The sequence below is a fragment of the Empidonax traillii genome, unplaced genomic scaffold, assembly GCF_003031625.1.
Source record: "Empidonax traillii isolate 1590-97213 ecotype Southwest subspecies unplaced genomic scaffold, ASM303162v1 scaffold32:size1966603, whole genome shotgun sequence".
NCBI classification, from domain to species: Eukaryota; Metazoa; Chordata; class Aves; order Passeriformes; family Tyrannidae; genus Empidonax; species Empidonax traillii.
This window is the reverse complement of record NW_020955225.1, coordinates 1831576-1856257: the sequence shown is the minus strand read 5'-3', so window position 1 is coordinate 1856257 and position 24682 is coordinate 1831576. Positions and strand designations below refer to the sequence as shown.

Below are 24682 nucleotides of genomic sequence, written 5' to 3'. Positions count from 1 at the left end.
TAATACCTGTTTTATCAGGCAGAGCAGCAAATAAGTGAGAGCAATTATGCTGATGCTTCTAATTTTTTCCTAACTTTGCCTGTCAACTGTGTCATTCCACCAGATTTAAGTGTGAGTCTGGTCTGAAAATGGCACTGAAACTCTCAGAGGAAAATCCTTGCCTGCTTTTGAGAGACCTTGAAGCAAAGCTGTGCCCAAATGAAGGCTGCAATTCCAGACTCCATTAATATTAAGAACCACTTATCAGATCCTGTAAAGCTTTATTGCCTTCCACCTGGCCTAGATTACTTTGATCCTTGAGCACACCATGCTACAGAGGACAGCACCACAACCCCTTCCTGCCTGGCAGAGCTGCTCCAGGTCCCGCAGTGAAGCGGGAAGTGCCATGCTGCCATCTGCAGTCAGGATACCCACCCTCCCTGCTTGACTGCCTCACAGCCAACGTTCCTTTTCCTATTATTCTCATCCTTATCACTGAGGAATCTCAAATTGTTTACTTTACAATGCCTCGACCGAACATGAACTCTCAAAGTTTTAGCCCTTGCAGAAGGGCTTATTTTGCAGCACTTTGAGCTAGAGTTATAGGAATGGCGAAGTGAGAAGGAGGAAGAAAGCACCTTAAAATTCCATTACCTGTCTGGTGTGTATGGGGCCTGGGGTCTTGAAGCCTCCTTGACAGCTGCATTCAGAAACACTGTAAGGGTCCGAGCTGCTTGATGAGCACTTGGAAAGCGAGTCACAGCCCACCACAAAGGTGTTATCTAGAGGCAATTCCTGAATGACATGGTGCTTCTTGGGGGGTACAGGAGTCTCAGGTTTAATTTGAAAGGTAGGCTGTGGAGAAGCAGACTTGTAGTGCTTTGCTAAATCTGGGCTATCAGGCTTAAATGTGGTTGGTGTGGTGGCCCAATTATATTTTCCCATAGTCTGTTCTTCTAGCTCTACAGGAATGTCTAAAGTGCCATTTATGTGCTCGTGTCCAGGATCATCAGGCTTGGATTCTTCAATAGTCACAAAGTTGAGGAGAAGACTCTTTGGAGAGCGCTTCTTCTTCTTCTTCTTTTTCTTGATCTGCCTATTCTCTTGGTTTGGGGAAACCCATTCACCACTCTGCTTGTTTTTCTGGACAACCTTGTGCCTGGGCGTCTGGCGGCAGCGGACTAAAGCAGTAACAAAAATTACCAGAATAACTGTCATAGTGCCTGCAATAATGGCAATGATGATCTTGACATAATCGTTGGTCTGGGGGGTTATCTCACCATCCCCAATGTTCTGGCCCACGGGAGTTTCCATGTTCCTGCGCACTAACTCTTGCACGTAGGAGCTGTTGGTGACCGACTCGTTCACAAACAGATGCACAAGAGCTATTGTGTAAAGAGACTCTGGCTGTCCCAGGTCATTGACTTTTATCACCAGTCTGTGCAAGCCATGATCTGATGTAATTACCTTCTCTTTCAAAGTAATATTGCCTGTTAATTGGTCAATTGTAAACAAGCCCCTGGAGTTCCCACCTATGATGCTATAGCGGAGCTCCGCGTTCATTCCCGTGTCATTATCAACTGCAAAGACTTTAGTAACTACAGACCCCGGGCTGGCTGATGTTGGAACCAACTCATAGGAATAATTGGATGAAGGAATAACAAAAACAGGCCTGTTATCATTTACATCAACAACATTGATGGTCACTTTGGCAGTTGAGGAACGCTGCAGTCTTCCTCCATCCACAGCTTTCACCTGGAAAGTATATGACCCCTGCTGTTCCCTATCAAAGGTAATATTAGGTCTTATTACACCAGTAAGTGGATCTATAATGAAATTATCTCTACCATTTAAGATAGAGAGAGTGACTGCAGCATTTTCTCCCGCATCAGCATCTGTAACTGTGATAAGCCCCACTGTGCCATACATGGGCAGGTTTTCTGGCACATAGAAATTATATTCATTATGTGTGAAAGCAGGGCTGTTATCATTCTGGTCCAGGACTGACACTGTCACGGTAGCATTGGTCTGCAAAGGTGGCATCCCATTATCCTTAGCCAGCACAGTGAAAGAGTACCTGTCTTGCTTTTCTCTGTCCAGCTTTCTCACTGCTGTCAGAATTCCTGTTCGGCGGTCAAGGTTGAAAATAGGGGGTGCATCTGAACCCAGGATGTAGCTGATCTCAGCATTCCGCCCACTGTCAGCATCTGTAGCACTAATCTTGGTCAGCTGAGTACCAGGAGCATTGTTCTCAGGGATGGAAAGGCCAATGATAGGCTGCGTAAAAACTGGGGCATTGTCATTCTCATCTTTAATTTTGATCAGAAGCATTGCAGACTGGTTTAAGGGAGGTTTCCCTGAATCTGAAGCCACTATTTTAATGGCATATTCCCGTGTTGCTTCATAGTCCAGAAATGTGGCTGTCTCCAGGAGAAACTGATTATCAAACACTGGCTTTAGCCTAAAAGGGACATCATGATCTGTAAAACAGGCAACTTTTCCATTCTGATCAGCGTCCTTGTCCATTACTGTTATCAATGCTATTTTTGTGTTAAGGGGAGCCTTCTCAGACAAAAGTACTGTCCCATTCACTGGATTGATGATGTATCTCGTGTCTATCGATGGGACATTGTCATTAATATCTGTGACATTAACAGTCACTGTTGCTCTTGATGGAGTTGAACTGCCATCACTTGCCAAAACAGTTAATTTGTGTACAGGAGATTCCTCCCTGTCCAGTGGTTCCCTTATAGTGATGAGGCCAGTGGTGTTATCGATGGCAAACAGCCTTTTGGCCAAAGTGGAGATCTGATTGCTGAAATAGAAGTGGATTTGTGCATTTGAGCCCAGGTCTGCATCAGTGGCGTGGAGCTGAGAAACAGAGGTGCCCACTGGAGCATTTTCGGGAACACTGACTTCGACGTCGTTCTCTTTGAACACCGGGCGGTTGTCGTTCACATCGGTCACTGTGACCTGCAGGATGGCAGTGCTGGACCTTGGAGGGCTTCCACCATCTTCCACTTTTATTTTCATCACATAGGTATCCTTCTGCTCCCTATCCAGGATCTGCTGGACAATCAGTTGAGGCCACTTATCTCCCTCGGGTGTCTCAGTTATATCAAGACCAAATACATTTTGACCCTGCAAGACACAGAAAGAACATACTTTAGCTTGACAGCATATTTAAATAGAAAAACATCTCATTATTGTTTCTGAAATTGTCATGGAATATATATTTACACATATACTCTGTACAGGAATATACATTTTTATAGTTACTTTTATTTTGCAATATCTGATTTTGCTTTAAGCTCCAGAGCTTTAAGAAAGCTTCAGAGCAAATATGGCAATAAACAGATACATTAGAAAAGGGGGGAAAGTGGAGGGGGGTGGGTCTGGGGTTTTTATGCAGTTTTTGTATTTCTACAGAAAAGCTATTAAATTCGTGGACAGATGCAATTCAGTTTCTCTATTGTATGAGTGAGTGTTGAGATGAGGAATGAAGCCACTGGAGGACCTACATCAACATTCAATTTCAAGGAAACCAACAAAGATAAAGGGACTGTTTCTCTGTGGAGCAAGTCTGGACATGATCTAAAACCATTAGCATAAAAAAATCCAACACCATCGTTGAAGGAGGACTTACTGCATAATTCAGGTGTTAGATGGCACAGGCAAAATGAAGGCATAACATTTTATTAGAAATATATTTAAAAACTCACTAAAACTATTTCTGTATTCATCATTGCATATTTTCTATTTGTTGTGAAAATTATAATCCCAGTGAGAAAAGAAGATTTATTTCTATTTCAAAACATGTCACAGACCTGTGAGATCAATTTGAAAATAATCAATATTTTTCATGGGGTTTGTTGAACATCTCTGGAATTGTGCCCAAATGCTACATATATTTAACATACATAGCTTTTTTTTAAAAACATTAGTGTTGACAAATCTGCTAAAATCAATATTGGAATCTAAACCGAAATTCCCTCTTCTTCTGTCTCTTCAGACAAACAGGAATTAAGAATATAAGAATTATCATTTCTTCTCACATCTCACCCTTCAGAGGAAGAAATGATGCAAAGGCAGTTTTCTAACCATCTTCCACAAGGACAGAGCTAGAATGCAAATTACTAAATCTGAATATAGGGATGACCAGAAAAAAGAAAGCATTGATAAAGTTATGGACTAATTAGGATTTTCTTTTTAGGTGTCATGTCTGTAATAATGAAAAAGCGAGCCCAGTCTGGTTCTTCTCTACTTATTGCGCTTGTCTTTCACCTTCACTCATGTGACTGTCATAGAATCATCTACAGCTTGGGCTGGAAAGATCATCTCATTCCAACTCCCTGCCACAGGCAGGGACACCTTCCACCAGACCAGGTTCAGTGCTTGGAGCAGTTGTGGTCTAAACACTTAAGAACAGAGCAAATGTTCCCAAGAGTGCAAGGTTCCTTATTTCTCATTACTTGTAAATGATTTGTATTCGCTGTATCTTGCTACCCACTATTAAAGTGGATGCATTTATAGCTTCTGCATACTCCTATGTGAGGATATACTCTGTCATTGATTTGTTTTCTCAAAGCCAGAATTTGACCCTACATGAATAATCATTTATTTCATGGGAAAGAACTATTCACCCACATATCAAAAACTGCTGTGCCACTTGCACAGTATTTGTGACAACACTAAGTTGCAACTAGGGACAGTATAAAGTGAACTGGAACACATTTTGAAGCATAAAAACAAATACAGCTTTGGCTGCTTTAGCAGAAGGCATGAAAATATAAGCCCTGCAAATTGTCTCTAAATCAACATATACATTTTGAACCAATTAGGATAAATTTTAGAATGGCAATTCTTATCTCCATGAAGGCAGAGCATGCATTTCCTCTTCATATTTAATCTGGCAAGCAGTTATTTACAATAAATTTCATAATTACTGAGAAATAATAAATTATATATTCTATGCTTTAACATAGATTCCGGGGGAAAAAAAGTAACAGAAGTCACAGTAAAAACAACCTGTCAGATCTCTTTTACTTCTTTATTTGTACACAAGTTGACAGATGGGCACTGATTATTCTGTCATTAGATCCTACAGCTACAACAAACACTTCATACAGACTTCCAATACATGTGGCCCTACATGTGAATACCCATCTCTGCTTTTCTTATCAAGTATGGGAAAGGTATTTTTCATTATGGCACATAAATTTGGTATAAAATATCATGCTTTAGTTCCCCATCACTAGCAATACATTACTGGAGAAACAAAAAGGAATGCAAAGATCTCTTCCAAGTTCATTATTAACACTTGAATAATTTTCTATGGAAGAAAATATTATCCATGTGTATTTCTTCCTATTCATTACAGGTTTACATACCTTTTTAAACCATAAAAAAATATTAAAGAGAAGTAGACTTTCTCTTAATGCCAGCAAGCTTATTTCACATTTTTTAAGGGATAATTTAACAAACACATTTTCTGAGAACAGATATTTCTCACATTCTGAACATTCAAAAAAATTTAAACATTCAAGAAATATATTTTTAAGATTATAAATATCTAATTCTCTCCATCCTGAGCAAAGAAATTAAGAGCTAAAACAAGAAACATGAAGAAAAACCTTCAGGATTAAATTCTTGATGTTGAAGTAAATGGCTTTATCTTCCTTAAAACCTTAGTGAAGTTAAAATTTCCATTAGGGTCAGATTTCTATTTGGACTGAACTGTACCTCAGTCACAACATTGTCCTAGGGATCTTAAGTATTTGTTCACACTGGGAAGGCTATGAGTCCATAGGAGAAGCAAAATATATAATTAACAGTTTGGCCATTAAAATGACTGGTAGAAATAATCTGCTACATCAATGTCTCCCGCACTACAGAAGGATAGGAGTGAGAAATAAAAAAGCTTTAAAGAGGCTCTGGCCCTGATCACAAGAATCTTCATCAGGGCAATAAGGATCTCTATTACCTTATTCCATTTTCATAACAACCTTTTCAGTGGATTTATACACACAGCCTCTCAGATAATGAAACCTACTTGTTGAACACTCCCTACCTGATCATTTGTAATGGATCCAAATGTCCTTTTCGGAGCTGTTTTGGGCTGTCATGTAAATAAAAAATTAGAGAGTATTTTAAAAACTGTAAAATTTAGGTAGTTTCATACACACATAATCAACGACACATGGACACTTAGTGTGACTGAAAACTACAAGAGCTTCTAATACTACAGACAGGACTGTATGTGACAAAGTGCACAACAAGTCTACACATAGATATATCACATTGTTTCATCACAGTGTTTTGTTAAATCGATGGGGTACTGACTACCTCGATGTTGTCAAGAAGAATGGGAAAAAAGACCAGCTTCTGGCTAATGCTGATAACAGTGACACGGTCTGCTGTGTTCAAAACACCGTATGAACTTAAACTTGCAGACCAGTAAGTTGATAGAATACAGTAATTTCTCAAAAAATAGGGAAGGGAAAGAACATTGTGATAAATAACCACACAAAACTGACTGTGATACAAAGCACTCAAATTAAGAAAGGCTACTAGTGAGTATTTCTTAAAACATACAAATGATGTAATTGTATATAATAATTATCCATTGTTAAATGACAAAGAGGAGAACAACACTGTCTTCAATCTTCATTCTAAAGAATATTCTGAAGTTTTAGAGAAAGACACAAGAGCAAAGACAGCTCATTGTTTTGTGTCTACAGCTTCACTCTGTACTTATTATCAATACTTCTCTTCACGTACTGTAAACGACAAACACATCTTATGATGTATGTCTTTAGTTCAACTGAATCTTAAACAGAAGGGAAGGGCCAGACAACATGCAAATCTCAAACTTTTACTAATGTTCTGTGAATTTCAATGAATATTACAACAACCTAAAAGTACACATTTATTACATGGCAACAGTATTCTTCAAAGAAAAAAAAAGGAAGAAAAAGATTAAAATATCAGCTTCTTAATAGAAGGTAAATCAGTAATGTATTGAAGTAACTACTTAATAAAAACACCTTTAAAAAAAAAAAAAAACATGTAGTTTTGTGTTCAAAGGACCCTAAAATCTTTCCAGAAAGTCCAGATAATAATGCATGCTTGCTAGTTATTTCAATGTGCAACACAGAAAACCTTTGCAGGTCTTCTACAAAACTACAAGATAGGTCCCAGACACTTTCTCCTTGTCTGTTTTTGTCAAGTCATGTGGAACTGCTCTGTAACTGTGCTGTTATATTAGAAAAGAAGAAACTATAGCAGCACAATTTCAGTTCTTAATGCAGAAAACCGGCCCAGTTGTACGGTGGACAACATTTTTAATAAGAGCTGAAAATTAAACTTGCAATTTTCTTTCAAAGGTAATACTTTGGATGTGAAACTGTGAATTCCTAAAGCCAAGTTAAAGCCTTAAGCACAAAATGTTCTACATGACAGGCAATAATGGATCTATGTTTCTATAACAGGTGCATATTAATTCACTAAAATCAAAACTATTGTGCTGTAGCTCTAATAAAGGTTCTTTGTCTTCTGTTACTTACACAGTGTGTAATTTACTGTCCATGTTGGACAGTAGGATATCATACTACTAGCACCGTCTATACCATAACTTGGTTCTTTTCTGTCTCCAATTATATAAGAGCCTCCATAAATGTAAAACATTGCCAAAGATCTCCTCTCCATGTACACAACCACACACAAAACTGTACTTGTCCTATGAAGTAAGCAGCAAGAAAAATGCTGTAGATAGGATCAATAGAACACAAGGATAATAATGAACCATTTCATGCTGGAAAGGAACAGTAAAAAGTACAACATGGGATGAAGAAGCAGACAATCAATGCGTCTAACGCTGATTTTCTGAAAAAGAAGAAAAAAGAGCTATGGAGTTTACCTACACAGGAAATTACTTCCTTATGCTATTGTAACAAAACTTAAACAGTTCTAACAATTACATTGCTCCTTAAGCCTTAAAGACGATTTGACTCATTCTGCGAAGAGTCCCTTTGAATCGTCAAACACTGTGAAATTTATTTTCTAAGACAGACAGATGTAAGCTAGAGATATTTTTTTTTCTAAGGTGGAATATTTTTGCATCCTACTTGATTTCTGACATTCAGTTGTGCAACATGTTTATTCGATTGTGTTCATCTTCACTGAGGAAAAACAATTAGAGACAAGGAATACTATATTTTTAATATATTTACCTTTTGCTGCCCTAATTTCTCCAGTCTACACTTAAACAAGCCTGAAAGTCCATACTTTAAAAGTGTTAATATTTTTAATCTCAAAGTTTTACAAGGAGGAGAACAGGAAGAGCTGGAAAGTGACAACACACATACATTTCACATTTTCAAGACACCACCAAGTTTCATGGCTAACTCTCCTTCCATATTGCAACTCTGGTCTCTGAAATGTTGTTTCAGGGTGGGGTGGGTTTTTATAATGAAATCTAATTTCTCTTTAGAAAAATGGATTGTAATTAAAAACAAACAAACAAACAAAATCCAAAACCTAAAGCAAAACATAAACCTGAAGCTTCTCTTTTAATAAAAATTAATTTCATCCACCTCTGAAAACTATTGTACCAGTAATGGTGTATCCACATTACTGCAACAACATGACACAAAATTACCAAGATAACTGCTTTCCAAAAAACTGGAACATTCTTGAGTAGTCTTGCACAATGCACTGTAGACATATAATTATATATTTCAGAAAAATACGCAGATGCACCTCAAAACTTTAAGGAATTTATGTTCACAATACTCTTGCTATATAAACAGGAAGAGTACACTCACTAAAGATGGGAAACTGAAGTACAGAGACATTTCATTGACTGTCCAAGGCTTGAAGCTTGTCTGAAAAAGGCAGTCACTTCTGAATTACCAGTCATGTTTAAAGTTAAATTTTAGAACTTTAAAGTTTGGAAACTAAACTTTAGAGTTTTAAACTTCAAGCAAAGTTCTCTTATTTAGAGATACTTTTACCAAAACAAGAGAGGTCAATAGCTTATGGTAACAACTAGGGAGGTAACCTCCCCTCTTAATCTCCTCTATTATAGTTGCTCAGAAATGCTCACAGACATTCTATTGAACAAAAACCTACATTTTCAATAAACCTGAGGGGACACAGATTCAGGTATGAAATATGTTTCAGCTTTGCTCTGAATTCCCATGACAAAGCTTCAGATACCTGACTTGCCCTTCAATATGTTTCTGTCTTTGGAGTCCCACTATAGATCCATAATGAAGAAAGAAAAAATCAGGATTGACACGAGGCAACAATATATTCACGAAGTGAATTTTGATATTTGCATTATATCTGTGTGAGAACTACATATTTGCTTAATTTCCTAGCTGAGAACAGCAACAGGCACAGAACTGAGTGTCTCTGAAAAAGAGAAATAAATGAGCACAAGTCTCTAACGCAGCACTGTGCCTTTGGAGGGAAGCACTAACAATTCTGTATTGCTGTTCACAACAGCTCCTAAATCACAACCTCATTTGGCCTCGACAGCCAAACAAGGTCTCTGAGGCTCCCAGTGGCACATTTTGGAGCTCTCAGGCGGACACTGCCAGGGTGTTGGTGCGCTGTGAACCTGCAGTGCCCTCCTGCTCACTACCTGCTCTATGAGCACATCAGGACTTTCAGGCAGAAGGAGATGAAAACTGACAGCCACTTGTACACAGGAAAATAGAAACAACTGAGGCATTTCTGGAAATTCCTTTACCCTGAAGCAGAGACTGTCTGGCATCCTCAGCTTCCAATAATTTCAGCGGAAACTGGGTGTGATAGATACAAATGGATTTGGCTTGTGACAAACAGAAAAACAAAAACTAGGAGACTGGAAACCCTTGCCCTTTGTTAAAAAGGAGTATAAATATTTGCAAATCAACATTCATTTAATTAATGTACAGTTACTCTCTTATTCTCTCTCATACACACACACACACACACATTCAGCTGAGCTGTTTGATATCTTTAAATCCATGGTATCCTAAACAAGACAAATCCATACCCCAACCTCTGATGCTGTAGCTTTTTCATGAGGTTATTTAACAAGATTGTCTTATTTGATGTAAGGCCCTTCGAAAGCTAAAGTTCAGCTTTGGGCTAAAGCACTGTATCTTCCCTTTATGTTTACACTTTTAGGAAAAAATGTTGACAAAACTTTCATAATGTGCATGTCTCACTGTTTTATGGATGTTGACATTAAAAAATCCACAGCCTTAGCGCAGAAGATTCACTATTCATCTGGACAAAAATGCAACAGCATGAGGAAAAAAATTCTAGTAGGAAAGAGTTTACATCTTCCATACGGAGTAGATTTCCCCCAGCTTCCTCAAATAGGCTTTAGGAATTCTACACCTGTCCCAAATACTGCTGAAGTGACCCAACCATAAGCCTCTTCCAAGGCCTCCACTCCTCAGGGCTTTGTAAAACCCAAAATAAGAAAAAGTGTGTCTCTGTGTGTGTGTGTGTGTGTGTGTGTGTGACGTTTAACTTCTGTGGGATCAGTTTTGCTTTTGAAAGAAATAAAGCTATACTTTTCCAAGGAATGAAAACTTATCCTTTTTTTATTACTCTTAGAAAATAACAGTGAAACTACCATATTAAACTGCAAAAGCATGTGACATAAGTGCAAGATGCCACTTCACTGCACATTGGAAGATAATAAATAATACTGCAATTTCAGAGTAATAAATCAGAGACAGTTGCTGAGAAGACATATAGAGAGACACTAAATACTAAAAATAGTCCCAGGGACATTGAATTTTAAAACTCATTAAATAAAAGTCTTTTCACCACAGTGATCAAGGAATGTAGGGGATAAACCAAAGAAGTATTTTCTGGAGCTGGATTTATCAGGAAGACAACTTGACTTCTCCCTCCTCCAATGTTACTAACTCTGATTTATCTGAATCACTGGAACTGAAGCAAGATAAAAAGGAAGAAACATTTCCTTACTGTAAGGCAATAACTCGAGTCTGAAAGTCAATTTGGAAAAGAAATCTCATGCTACCTGTGTGTATTGAAAGTTCTGGTAAATAAATTGTCATGACTTGCTCATTAATGATTTATATTCCAGGAAGCTTCCCTGGGAGTTTGGAATCAAAAATCTTAAAAGGGTATTTGATTTATATTTCTCTATATAGTCATACTCAAGAATATATTCCTTTCTATAAACAAAAATAAAATTCCAATTTCCCTCTAATTGAATGCACTTGTGCTAGTCCTAAGACTTAAAATCAGAGATGAAATTGATATAACTGATTTGCAAGAGAAATAAATTTAAGAATATTAGAATTCATGTTTATGGGGAAAACACCAAACACTAATCATTCCATTCCAGCTTTTCTCCTCAGTTTTTGTTCACAGTTTATATTCCTGTGTAGCCGTTCAGTTGTGAATATACATTAAAAATTATGGCTAAGGGGCAGGGATTTTCTCTGTAACAGGAAAAAAAAATTAAAAACTCCTATAAAACTATAGAACTATATAACTATATATAAAACTATAGAAGACAATATTTAACATTGAGAGCACCAGCTTCAGAAGGTAAATACATTATCCATCTCCTGTTGTAAAGAACTAGATTAGTCTCACCAGGTAACATGTATCCTCCAATAAATTGTAAACTGAGACAAGCTCTCCCACAATTCACGGGGAAAAATGCAGAGAGTAGTAATCTTGGTAGGAAAGTGAGTGATGGGGTGGATCTCCACAGGAAGGCTAAAGCCAGGTTAAATAAAACAGCTCAAGAGTTATTTAGCAATGTGACTGACCTCACACTAACTGTGCTACCCCAGAAAAAGCAAATTAGGCCAAGATAGTTGAAGCCATTTCTGCCCAGTAATGGCTCGTATAACCCAAGTGAAAGTAAAAAGCAAGCTTTCCCATGTCTGGATATGCATAAACTACTTTCCTGAGGTTAATTCAATCACTGTCCTAAAACAGATGTTTCCAAATAACAGGACACATATTGTTTGTGGTACAATAAAACTTGGTAATATGCACACACAGAGATTGGACCTGCGGCCTCTTCCTCAGTGCAAAATATCAACAGCTTTTGGGCAACTAGCATGATTACAGCCACAAAGGTGTCAGTGTGGCAAACAAGAACTGAAAAGTTTCCCCAGACTCCTCACAACTGCTCCAGTATGATAATAACCCCCGGTTAAACAACCATCACACTGCCCAGAGAATTAATCTTACTCTCAGACACTTGCTAGCAAAGACAGCATCTCTCAGCCACACGCAGGTTAGAACTAGGAAAGTGGTTGGAAGAAAGCACCCTCTGGGGATGAAAACATGCTCTGAATAATTCAATGTGAAGTTTAGCCTTCATACTCTAAAAATGTGATGTAAACAACTGAATCTACCAAACCAAAACCAGTAAAATAAATGAACACAAAATCCAGAAAAAACATGTTAGCTTATGTCCATCATCTGGGAAACTGACCATTAGCATGGAAAACAAAGCACACCTCAAACAATTTAATTTAAACACTCCTTAAACAATTTGCTATTCTGACACAAAGACTTAGCCTAACCCTTGAAATGTATATGAATTAATTTCTATTTCTTTATTAAACAGTTTAGTGTTTTGTTAGGATTCTTGCATGTTAAGGTATTAAGCTATTAAAAAGAGTTCAATTTATTATGTTTATGAAGCAGTGAATGAACAGTTGTTTCTGAATTCAAAATTTATGTTAGGCACGTTTCTATTTTTAAAACATGCCTAGGATGTTCTACCAAATACTATATCTGTCATTAGACATCAGATTCAAAGATACTGAAAGAAGACAAAGCAAGTACTCTCCAAGACAGGATTGAGTTGATTTGTTCACAGAAATCTGCAGGACTGCTCCGTACAACAAAAGAGTTTTCAGTTGTTGTGTGGATTCACAGTACAGAGCACTATCTGCAAATCCTAAGGTGACACTATAAAACTAAATTTTTTATGCATTCTACCTACAGAGGCAAAACTCTAGTCCCACACTCAATTAACTTTACTGGTAACATAAGAAGAGGCCTACTGTGGATATATGTGGAAGCACCCATTGTGAAATGTAAAATTAAGTGAAATCTGTTTTGAAATCCTGCATTATGGCTTTTAACAAAACAGCAAACCTAAACTAAATTAGTGAAAGTGAGTATGACAGCTGAAGCAACAGAGCTTCCAAGAGGGCTAAGCATTATTAAAGTTTTTCCTTATTATGCTCTTAGGCACAATCTGATTAGTTCCAACAGCTGCCCAGCAGGAAAAGCCAACCCATCATTCCCCAGTAATACGTGTAGTAACACATCTCCTTAGTTTTCAGTGATTCCACATCCAGATAGCACAGAGCACTGTAGCATGAACTTTTGTCTTTTGCTGTACAGCGATACTGAATATTTCAAATGCAAATTCCCAATCAGCACAATGTAAGCTAAAACCTTTTCTGATGGATAAACTTGTTCCACCCACAAGTATATAGAGTAAAAAGAGAGGAAAAAAAAAAAAAGAAAACAACAAAAAGGAGGAAAAGAAAATTAACTGTGCATAACTGTTACTCAAGTCTCTCTTGGTGGCAACGAGTAACAAAATGAATTTTCTTTGTTACCTTGCTTGTGAAACTCAGTGGCCTGAAGCACATGCTATGCTGTGACAAATATGGAGTTGAACTTCAAAACAATACTAAAAATAGATTTTGAAAGGTTTTGCTCTTGTTTGGAACTCTCTAGTATTACCTGAATAATACAACAGTGGTGAGGAGACTGGTGGTTTTACCATTTCTTCCAGTCCCTGGAGGTTAAATACGACTTCAACACACCTGACTGTGAAAGGTTTCGAGCCTGGGAGAAAGATTTTCAGACAACTGGAACACTCAATTACAGGCTCCTATACCAAACAATTATGAAGTTGTTATTAAAGCTAATCAATAATATGGAAACATCTAAACCATCCAGGTTTTAATTCCACAAAGGTAAATTCAGATCTAAAAAAGCCTTGTTCTTCTGGTTTCTTAACACAGGAAGGAGAAAACCTTATTCCTTTAGTATGTGCAAAATTTTCTGCAATTGGGTAGCAGAACAAGTTCTGCTTGTATCTCTGGCCTTTACTTCTCATCTTAGCTCAAGTATATACATACTTCAAATATGAACCAAAACAATTTTATTTCTACTTATCTGAGTATCAGAACCATCACTGCTGGGCAAGAAATCTGTGAGCCTCAAACTAGCAGAAGCTCAGGAATAGCTTGGAAAAATATGCTTGTGGTGTTCTTACAATCTATCCTAAGTATCCAATATCAAATGTTAGACACAGGATACAAGATCAGATGAAACTCATTTTCATCCAGCAAGACCATTCTCAGGTCAAGTGAGTATCACTCACGTCACAAAGCTGTCAGGAAACTGAGGCAGGGAAAGCAGAAGTGACTCATTCACAACTACTCTGCAGGCCAGTAACAAAAAACAGTTCAGTCACCCTCATAGATCACATCACCAGAGCACAGAGTGTGTGTTACAGAAAGCAACACAAAAGCACAAAGAATACTGGTTTAGAAACCACTACAAAATGGGACTGGGATTTCAAGTCAATTGACACCACTATTTTTCATATAGCACTGCCATAAATAACAAAAAACTTATATTCAGATTGCTCATTTATTGTCTCCAAAATTTAGTAGGAAGAATGATGATAAATTCCATCTTTTTTAGAAGTCATGAACACTGCAAATAATCATCCTGCCATCCACATACCACAATACTGAGACAGACCACTGGAGTGGTTTGTGTCCTTTCTGTTTCTGCAGTCAGATTCTTTGAACAATTTTTTTTCTTTTTCTAAACAATGCTTATTTTTCTCTTCATTATGGTTGAAATGTACATGCTTTTTCCTGTTAGGACCTCACACCCACAAGCAACCTTGAAAGCAAAAACCAGCACAGAAACAAAATAAGTTCTATTGCTGTCCATGCTGTTTGGCACTCAGCGAGGCTGGCAGAGGTAATCAGAGAATCACAGAATATCCTGAGTGGGAAGGGACCCACAAAGATCATCCTGTCGAACTCCTGGCCCTGCACAGACACCCCAACGATTCCACTCTGCCCCAGAGAGCGTTGTCCAAATGCTCCTTGAATTCTCTCAGCCTTGGTGCTGTGACCACTGCCCTGGGAAGCCTGTTCAGTGCCCGACCACCCTCTGGGAGAAAAACCTTTTCCTGAGATCCAGCCTAAACCTCCAGTGACACAATTCCAGCCTTTCCCTTGGGTCCTGTCACTGGTCACACAGAGCAGAGAGCAGTGCCTGCCCCTCCACTGCCCCTTGTGAGGAAGCTGTAGACTTTGGAAACAGAGATGAGGAAAGGCTGAAAAGATAAAAGTGCAGCTAAGATGATATGTGAAGGTGTACAGCAAAGGGATGAAGTCTTAACAAAACACATTTCAAAGTCTGAATAATAAAAAAATAAAAATCTTCACAAGCATATGCTAAAACACACACTAAGAACTTGTTCTCCTTAATGACAATTTTTGAACAGTGAGAGACAACTACTGGACTACTTTAGAATTTAAATGAAAAAAAGACACATTCAATTAATGTAAAATCTGACACAGAACTAGGTAATCTGGAAACTTCAAGGAACTTGTTCAAGTTCTGATATTGTAGAAGCATAGCAAGTATCTTGGATATTCATTTTGGATGAACACTTCATTTTGGTAAAACAATAAAAGGTGTGCAAGGCTGATGGAAAGAAGGAAAATTCTATCAATCCTTCAGGTTCTATTAGTAAAACTGACTTTCAAATTATGGTATTCACAATATTTGTTGGGCTTTCCAAAGAAAGGTCTATTCACCAAAAAAATTATATATAAGTGACAGAATACTATTTTTTATATTAGATGGGAAGCAGGCTGAGGAACAAACAGAAACTACTCCTTTGTTTATACCTTTTGATCTGCTGCAGCTTTTTTTGAAAATTCCCTAACGGAAATGAGGATGAAAATTATATGGCTGGGTTAAAATGAAGAGGAAAATGTAGTTTCCAAGTAAAAAAAGCCATATGATATCCCATTCTGAAAAGCACAGAGGAATATCCTGACTCAAAAGAAAAAAAGAGAAGAAAAAAAGAGAAACAGAAAATGTCAATTTGCTTGAAAAAGCAGAGAATAAACTACAATTATTCGACTTTGGAACATCAGCAATAACCAAAGCAAGAATACACATCACATTAATAGAGCCAGCAATTACAGCACAATAAGAGAAAAATGTATTTCAATACTGACAGCTGATGACTCAGAATCCTTTCCTTTTCCCAATGTTTCTTTTTGTTTCTTCAGAATTGTCTGAAATGCTCTTTGCTATGTGTCCCAGCTTCAAAAGCTCTATGGGACTTAAGTGTTCAGACCAATTATGTTTCTGGGTTAGAGAATATAAATTACTTTGCAATAAACCTTTCTTTCAGGAATAAAAAACACCATACTAATGCAGTCAAGTGCCACAAGCCATAGCTGACACTCGATTTAAATATATTCTTTGATAGTTAAAAGAATATAATTTTGGATTTACCTATTTCTCTTCTCTATACTTCCTCTTGACAGAAGAAAAATATTATATACAATGTATTGGGGGGAGGGGGGAAACTGGCTAGGATTACTTAAATCTTTATCGCTAAAATGCAGGAGTAGAAAGCTAAAAGCAAAATTAAAACCAAGAACACATCATTAGCATAAAAGTTACTTTAACTGATTTTGAACATGACAATTTATATTTTTCCAGAAATTTGCCTTGGAGGTGCATTACACTGCTATTGTAAACATAAAAATTCACCATTCACATGAGAATACTCCAGTGAACTGCTTAAGAATGCAACACACCTTTTGTAACTTGGCTTGACGTTGCATATTTGCAGTTCCAATATCATGCACAGATGCAAAACAAAGTATAATTTCATTTAGATGGAGGGTATTTTAGTGCTTTCATTGTGGTTTTCTGTTCAGAGCATTATAGATTGTGTAATTGGCCATTTCTTTCCTTATAAATGAAACAATTGTTTTCTCAGCGTATTTTGGGAAAATTGTCATTTCTCTCTGCAGTCTATACTTGGTTTCCAGAGGACTGTGCAAACAAATCCTTAGTCTTTTGTGCTCAGAAAGCATCACCACATCTGTGTTAACTGGCAAACTGATCTGTCCGGACGTCAGCAAAAGATAATGTTCATCTAAGATAGATGAAGTTCTCCATTTGACAGGTTTGTGCCTTCCAGCTTGAGTCTATCATCCCTTCCCCTCAGAAACATGCTAAGCTATATAGTATTGTCTCATGACAGCTAGTGTGAAAATCAGAGCCTCGACTGCAGAAGGATACACCAACTTGTCCCTCACCCTAACTCACTGAACTCGCTGTGCCTGGAAGCAAGACTTTCTCCTCCAGTCCTCATTCAATCCCCAAAGGGATGTCAGGATAACGGAACCTGACAGTTTTACAGCAATAATGCCATAAACCACCCTAAAGGAGCCTTGTATCAACCAACAAGAGGCAATTACCTTGACTCTTGACTCACTACCACCAGTCAGAGCAGAGTTTTATCTCCTCAGAGACATTCACAGCTGTAAGAATGCAAATCTGCTGTTTTTCCCCCTTTGAAGCTCGGACCCAGTGACTTTTTCAAAATACGCTCACAGATGACCACTTGTCTGTCCAGATCTCTCTAGAGAAATCACTACTACAATATTTTTATTCTATTACAAGACTTTCTCATTAGAATCATATATTTCATCCAGCAAGAAAAATGGGTAACTGGGGAAGAGGATTTGTAAGAAGGTGCATAATTAACTACAACATAAAATAAATGCAAAAAAATACAGCCACATTTCCCTTAAACAATTACTAGAAAGGGTTGCTAATAGAAAAGAAATTAGGAAGTGCAGAATACTTTGCTATTAGTGGAGTAAAATAAATTTACAAAGAATTTTTGATAACAGGAGAAAAATTAATTGAAATTCCTTAATTATGTTAGTGTCTAATTGCAATATTCAGTAAGAGCTGACAATATTAATAAATATCTGTTTACATGTAGAAAAAAAGCTCTATTCTGGCAGTTTTTTCACAGAATACAGATGTTAATAACAACCACCCCAGGCTTTCTGTGACCTACTTAAAGGGCCAATATACCACTTCACTGTCCTCTCATGCTGCTGAAGCCTACCCAGAAGAATTATCCACATTAATTTAATCCACATTAATTCCAGTGTGACTAGCTGTGGGGTGCTCCTTCATTCAAACATGGTTGGAGAGTAAAAGTGAGAGTTGATGCTTCAGCTCCCACTGAAAGGAATGGAAGGTTAAAAAAGGACAGAAATGAGAGGTTCAAGCAGTTTATATTTGGGACAAGGAAGCTGATCTGGTTAACATCGTGTTAAGAAAATCTAAGTCTGTGTCACTGTGCACTGAGTTTGCAGGGACCTTAACTATTCTATCTTCCTTTTTCTCTGTGTATTGAACTTCTTGGACTTTCTGATTCTCATTTAACTACAAATCTATTCTGTAAATTTAACTACCTCTCTAGATTTCTTTTTACACAAAACACATCTTCCATTCTTGATCTTAACAGCTACTTGATCCAGAACTACTCTGAGACTCAGGAATAACCCAGTTGCAAAAGCTGGCTTGAAATATGATGATTTGTGATCTCCTCCTTTCCTGGGCCATGGAATTTATAAACTGCATCAGAAAGAAGAGGAAACTTCTACTGAAAGACATCACAAAGATGATTTACAGCAGCAAGATGTAACTCTCCTCATCAGAGGAAAGACTGAAGTATTGCGAGACCGAGAGAATCTGTTTTGATAGATTACAGAGGTATGACTACTAAAAGATTATTATATTATTCTAGAAGGAATGCACCAGTTGCTTCTGGTAGGTAAATATAGCAGAATTACTGTGATAGGTCAAAGAAATGGAACTATAAACTATTAGCACACAAGATTAGCTCACAGAAGAAAATGCTCTGTTCCTGTTGCAATGATGCAACTCCTAGCGTATGTAACATTCTACTTGACAAGAAATACTAAGTAATCCATAATAAAATATCATTTAAAACGTACACTTATACGAATCTTTTGGAAGTACATGTGATTCCATTGTAGTATACAAGCTGCAATTTAACTCTGAACCAGCTCCCCTTTTTAACATCCAATAGAAAAAAGAAATGCTTCACACTGAAATCTTCATAATCTAAGCAGAGGCCTGTGACGGCTGTAAATTCAAAGTATATTAATCAGGTTATACTAAATATTAGCTTGCCTTGAACTAAAATATAAGTGTACTGAAGTAGTGTAATCAACAACAGCACGTAGGCATTTATAACACTGTGGTGGCATTGCCAGGGACAATGTACGTTACATCAGTCTGGAAACAATGGGAATGCCCTGAAGAGGTGAACAAAGCCCTGTAGACTTAGTTGCCTGCTAGGTTAAACCAGAACAATAGTATATTTAGATTCATCCTGAAACAGAAATCACTGTTTATTAAAGTTTCAGTTTCAAATTTGCTCTTTCATCCTACTGTTTTAACATACAACTTCTATTTATGAATGCCCAACTCTTTTCCCTATTATTTCCCATTTATACTTTAGGTGGTTACCTCAACTGAGACAAAAATCATTGGCTTTCCATCTGGTCATTTCTCTCTCTGAACTACTTCACTATCTTAGCTGCCCCTTCTACCAACTCCTACCATCACTGTTGTGGCATCTTGCTGCCCAATCCAGCTATTTCTCATTCTAAATGCCTTTTCTTCTTTTGTTAAATAAGATCTAAGTTCTCCCTCCTACCCTTGTTCACAGTAAATACCATTTACCACTTGAAACCTCCACATCATCTTCTCCATGGTCGCCTTTGGGTACCTCAGCAGTGAAACACAATATTTTATAATTCTTTGCACAACAACTTCTTTAGATAACAGTGAGATGCCTTGCATGTCTGGCTCCTCTTTTCTACTAACTGTAAAACTGTTGCCTTTTTAGAGTTCATGCATTTCAGACAGTTGAATGACAGACACCTGTCATTCAGCAAGTTTTGAAGCTGCAGTACCACAAATCAGTTACATATAAAGAAGTGGTTCTCTATTGAGGTACATTTTGATAAAATGCAGGCAGACAAAAAATACTCAAGTGCTAATTTGTGTGGTAATCAAAGCACTCTCTTGCTTTAAATAAGTCAAATCCTGCATTACAGAGCTTCCACGTAGCGCTGGACACAGAATATAAAAATACATATTTTTACAAAATTTTGTTTTCTATTCTTTCAAAAAGAGTTTTAGAAAGAGGCAAGATATGAAAATAACATGAAGGTCTTTCATATAGTTAAAAGATTTCATCATTTTTTATGTACTCTGCAAAAGAAGCTGAATACAACAATTATATGTAACCTTTTCCCCACACTTTGAAAGGGGCAGTAAGGTAGGTGTAACAAAGTGAAGAAATGTTGTAACACATGACTGTTACCTTCCCAAGGAGCTGCAGAGTTGCTGAAAATGTGTTAAAAACCTATAAACGATTCATCTGAGAGGTTTATTTTTTTTTTTTTTTAGACATTGTAATGGGAAAAATATCTGTCTTCTGGCAAAATAGAGTTGGGCTTCACACAGGCAACAAGCAAATTTTAGCTAAATTTCTTTCAAAATTGAAGTATAAATGGAAAACTCTCTGCACAACTTGTCAATTTTCTGTTACTTTCTCTCCAAAACATAGAGCAACACATTTCACTCTAATGCTGCACACACACTAAAGCATCAGCTTTTCTGCTTTTTTGAAGGGATTTTCATATCTTATCATCTCCCAACCCTCTGCCATCCTCCAAGTAAGCTGCCCTGCCCATGAGTTTCATACTAGGTGCTTTCCAAAATTCCCCACGACTGTCATCTGCCAGCCCTGCCAGACTCGTCATGCTCGAAAGGCAGGACAGTTTCCTGTGCTGCAGCTTCCCCATGTTTTTCTATGCTGGTTATAAAAGGAAGGAAAAGGTCAACACATCTCTGAAGCCAGAAGACATCAGTATCTTAAGAGTGTACAACAAAAACCAGAGGAGGATATTGCTCATAAAGAATATTTGGGGAGGAAAGGCAAGCAAAAGCAACATCACCCTCATGTGCCTGTCACCCTCTTTCTTCATATTTCAGTACTACCCAGGAAAGAATTCTCAGACACCACCACTCTTCCCTTCCTTTTTCATCTCCTTAATTTTCCCCAGGGCGGGATGGATCTGTGTATATCCCAGAATCACAGAATTGTTTCAGTGAATAGGACCTTAATCATCTTGTTACAATCCCCTGCCATGGACAGGAACACCTTCCACTATCCCAGGTTGCTCCAAGCCCCGTCCAACCTGGCCTTGGACACTTCCAGGGGATGGGGCAGCCACAGCTTCTCTGGGCAACCTGTGCCAGGGCCTCACCACCCTCACAGGGAAGGATTACTTCGTAATATCCAATCTACCTCTGCCCTCTGTCAGTGTGAAGCCATTCCCCCTTGTCCTGTAGTGACATGCCCTTGTCAAACAATCCTCTCCAGTTCTCTTGCAGCCTCTCCAGGTACTGGAAGGCCTCAAAAAGGTCACCCTGGAGCCTTCTTTTCTCCAGGCTGAACACTCCCAATTGTCTCAGCCTTTCCTCATAGGAGAGGTGTTTCATCGTTCTAATCATCTTCATGGCCTTCCTCTGGAATATATGTTGGATTTCCTGCCTGCTCACCAGAATCTTTCATTTCTTCTACTTTTTTATTCCTCTTATGTTCACTTTTGATATTAACAGTTAAAAACTAACAATAGAATGACATCAGGACATACTATTCCAGATGACGTCTGGCTGCCCTAAACACCTTCATGGCTTTACAGATACTTCCCAAGGTATGTGGAATTGCTAACTTATCTGAAGGCAGTAGATCCATAACTCAAAAAGAACCTGAACAACAGGCATGTAAGCGAAAAATGCAATTAATTCCTTTAGAAGATCTGACTAAAAGGCTGCGATTTTACAAATTATTTTTCTTGTGGCATGTGTAGCACAGGATTTCAGAACATTAAGTCCATACCAGTATGTGTTTAATCTCATAACCTTTCTCTCCATTATGTGGTAAAAGCAGTTTTTCCAATATATAACAGGTTCTTTTTAATTTCTTTTCCCCCAATTAAAAATTAAATAAATTGTTATTTGAAACTTATTTGCACGTTTACTGGTAAAACACCTCTCTGGCAGAGCATCTTATCTCACACTACATCTCTAGACAAGGCCTTATGAACTACACTACCTTTGGTAGAGCTGTAGCTTGTATTTCAGACGAGCTCCCACTTGTGTGACACAATGTGCTACCACCTCTGCTGATCTCTTACATTCTCTTTCTGAATACACAGTCCAAAAATAAACTGAAAAAACAAGTTTGCTATTGTAGTGATCTGAACTGTTGCTCACTCAGTCTCAGGGACTCCTGATTTTGCCATTTTCTACAGTTTTCCTTTTCCTACAATAACAGCACTTTTCTCTCAGATAACTAATATTTCTCTGTTAGACCAGGTATTATTTTGCCACATTTTGCCTGTAACCCTAGATTTTTTATTATTTTCTAGTCCTACAGTTATTTATTTAATATGCTATTATTCATTCCCCAGAATCTCATTTAATATGCCAAATAAAGAAGAGTGTTTCTGCTTTGCTATCTGAAAAAAACCCAAACAAAATCACACACATAGATATACCTGCTCTCCTTATAACCTAGGGAAGGTTTTAAAAAGCTTACTACACAGACCTCAAACATTACAGCAAGTTCTTAAATCCCTTGGCTACACTGAGAGCAGACAGACATATGTGGGATTTTTTTTTTTAATTATTATTCTTATTCTTTTTTTTTTTTTGCTGACTAACTAGAAATGCCCAGTGGGATGCAGTTTTCTGAAAGAGATTTTTGTCTTTGTCTCTGCTTACTACCCACACTAACACAACTACCTCAAGGTTCAAGCAATTTAAAAGAGAAAAAATAAAGCAGCACTTTAGTTTTATTAAATTGTTAGTAAGTATTAATATATGTGAATATCAGCTATCAAGTCAGCCAAGAAATATATTGGCCCATAGAGTCTGTATTTTTCTGGTCATTAATGAGTGTCAGATTGATTGCTGAGCAGTCAAATCACAAAATAGATCCAGATTCCAGATCAAGGGAAATGAAGACACTTTCAGCTTCCCCCAAGAGTTTTAGGACAAGTGTCTTTCTTGTTCTAAACTCTCTATTTTAGCAAATTCAAATGAAAGTAATCCTGTATTTAGCAATCACACACTCTTGTTTATATAAACACCACATGCTTATATGTTATTCTTTTGTTCCTTAATTGCAGTCCTCCTGTTCTTATGTAGAAAGAGTAAAACAAGCAAGAATAAGAAATATTTGCACTGGCACTGCTATTCTTGCATTCGTGCATATCTTGGATCTGCCCAGACACTGCAAAGCTGCTTTGACAAATGGACTCTTTCATTTTGGAACAGCTCGTCAATATAGAGATGAGCATCACACCAAATTCTGGGAGAAGTTCTGCTGCTCAAATCTAACAGCTGTGCAAGATAGACACACAAAAACAGATGTTTACATAAAGATGGGAGGTATAAACCTAATGCAAAATACTATTGCACTTGGCACTGTCACCCAGCTTTTATGGTCTAAGACAACTGACAGGCAAAGTGTACACACACTTTGAATTTTGGTAGAGAGCTCATGAAGACATGGATGTTTCATCACAGTGTTACACAGATATGCACATGCACAAAGAGCTCTCCACAAAGTGAAGGTACAGTGCAGTAAATGCACTCAGGGGTATAGATTCACATCTCAAGACGTACCTGCACTGCACCACAACTCTGGCACACAGCTTCAGAATTCTAATGGGGTGGTAAGGACTGGCAACATTTGTGGGAAGACAGTAACACAGAGAGTAACACAGAAGAATGGAAGAAACCCACCTTGAGCAGCTCATAATGCTGAATCCCGTTGACACCGATGTCTGGATCGATGGCAGACGGGACAGAATAGCGAGAATTAATTGCTGTGTTTTCAGGGATAGAGATGTTAATCACCGTCGAGGGGAAAAGGGGGGCGTTGTCATTTATATCCTCTATTAGGAATCTGATCTTGACCAGTCTGAAAACTTCATCAGGCAAAACAGCCACCTCCACCTCATAGAAGCAGCGGTTCTCACTGAAGATGCCGGCACAGAGCTTCTCCCGGTCGATGCGGTTTGAAGCTGTGAAAATCTCCCCAGTGTTCTCCTCTACCCTGACCAGTGGCACATCCCCAGTCTTGTACACGAGCTTGAACTGCAGTGGTGAGGAAAGGGGCACGTCTGGGTCCAGTGTTAGGTTAAGATCCTTGAGCAAATTGCCAATGAGGACATTTTCAGGCAGTTCTTCCCGCACGGTGTAATTCTTCTCCTGTGCGCCAGATTGGAATACAATACAGGCTAATAAGACTGCCAAGAGGTAGGTTCCAGACAGCAAGTCCATCTCCAGAATGACTAATGAGTATTCGTGTAGAACACCAGGAGTAGCTGGAAAACAGAAAAGGAAAACTCTTAAAAATTTAGAGCATATTGTGTTCTTAAAGTAACAGAGAGTAAACGAGTACCTATCCTGTGGCAAACCACCCAAACTG

The 24682-nt window shown here is 37.9% G+C and overlaps 1 protein-coding gene across 1 annotated transcript in view; it reads right to left on the bottom strand.

The window, feature by feature from the left end:
* Positions 1–24682, bottom strand: part of PCDH11X (protocadherin 11 X-linked) — a 77519-nt gene that overhangs the window by 7054 nt on the left and 45783 nt on the right. The window contains exons 2-4 of the mRNA XM_027911471.1: positions 23995–24578; positions 6050–6097; positions 634–3120 (exon numbers count right to left, since the gene is read on the bottom strand). Coding sequence (XP_027767272.1) covers positions 634–3120; positions 6050–6097; positions 23995–24534 — 3075 coding nt within the window. The 5' untranslated portion in view covers positions 24535–24578. The remainder of the gene's footprint in view (positions 1–633; positions 3121–6049; positions 6098–23994; positions 24579–24682) is intronic.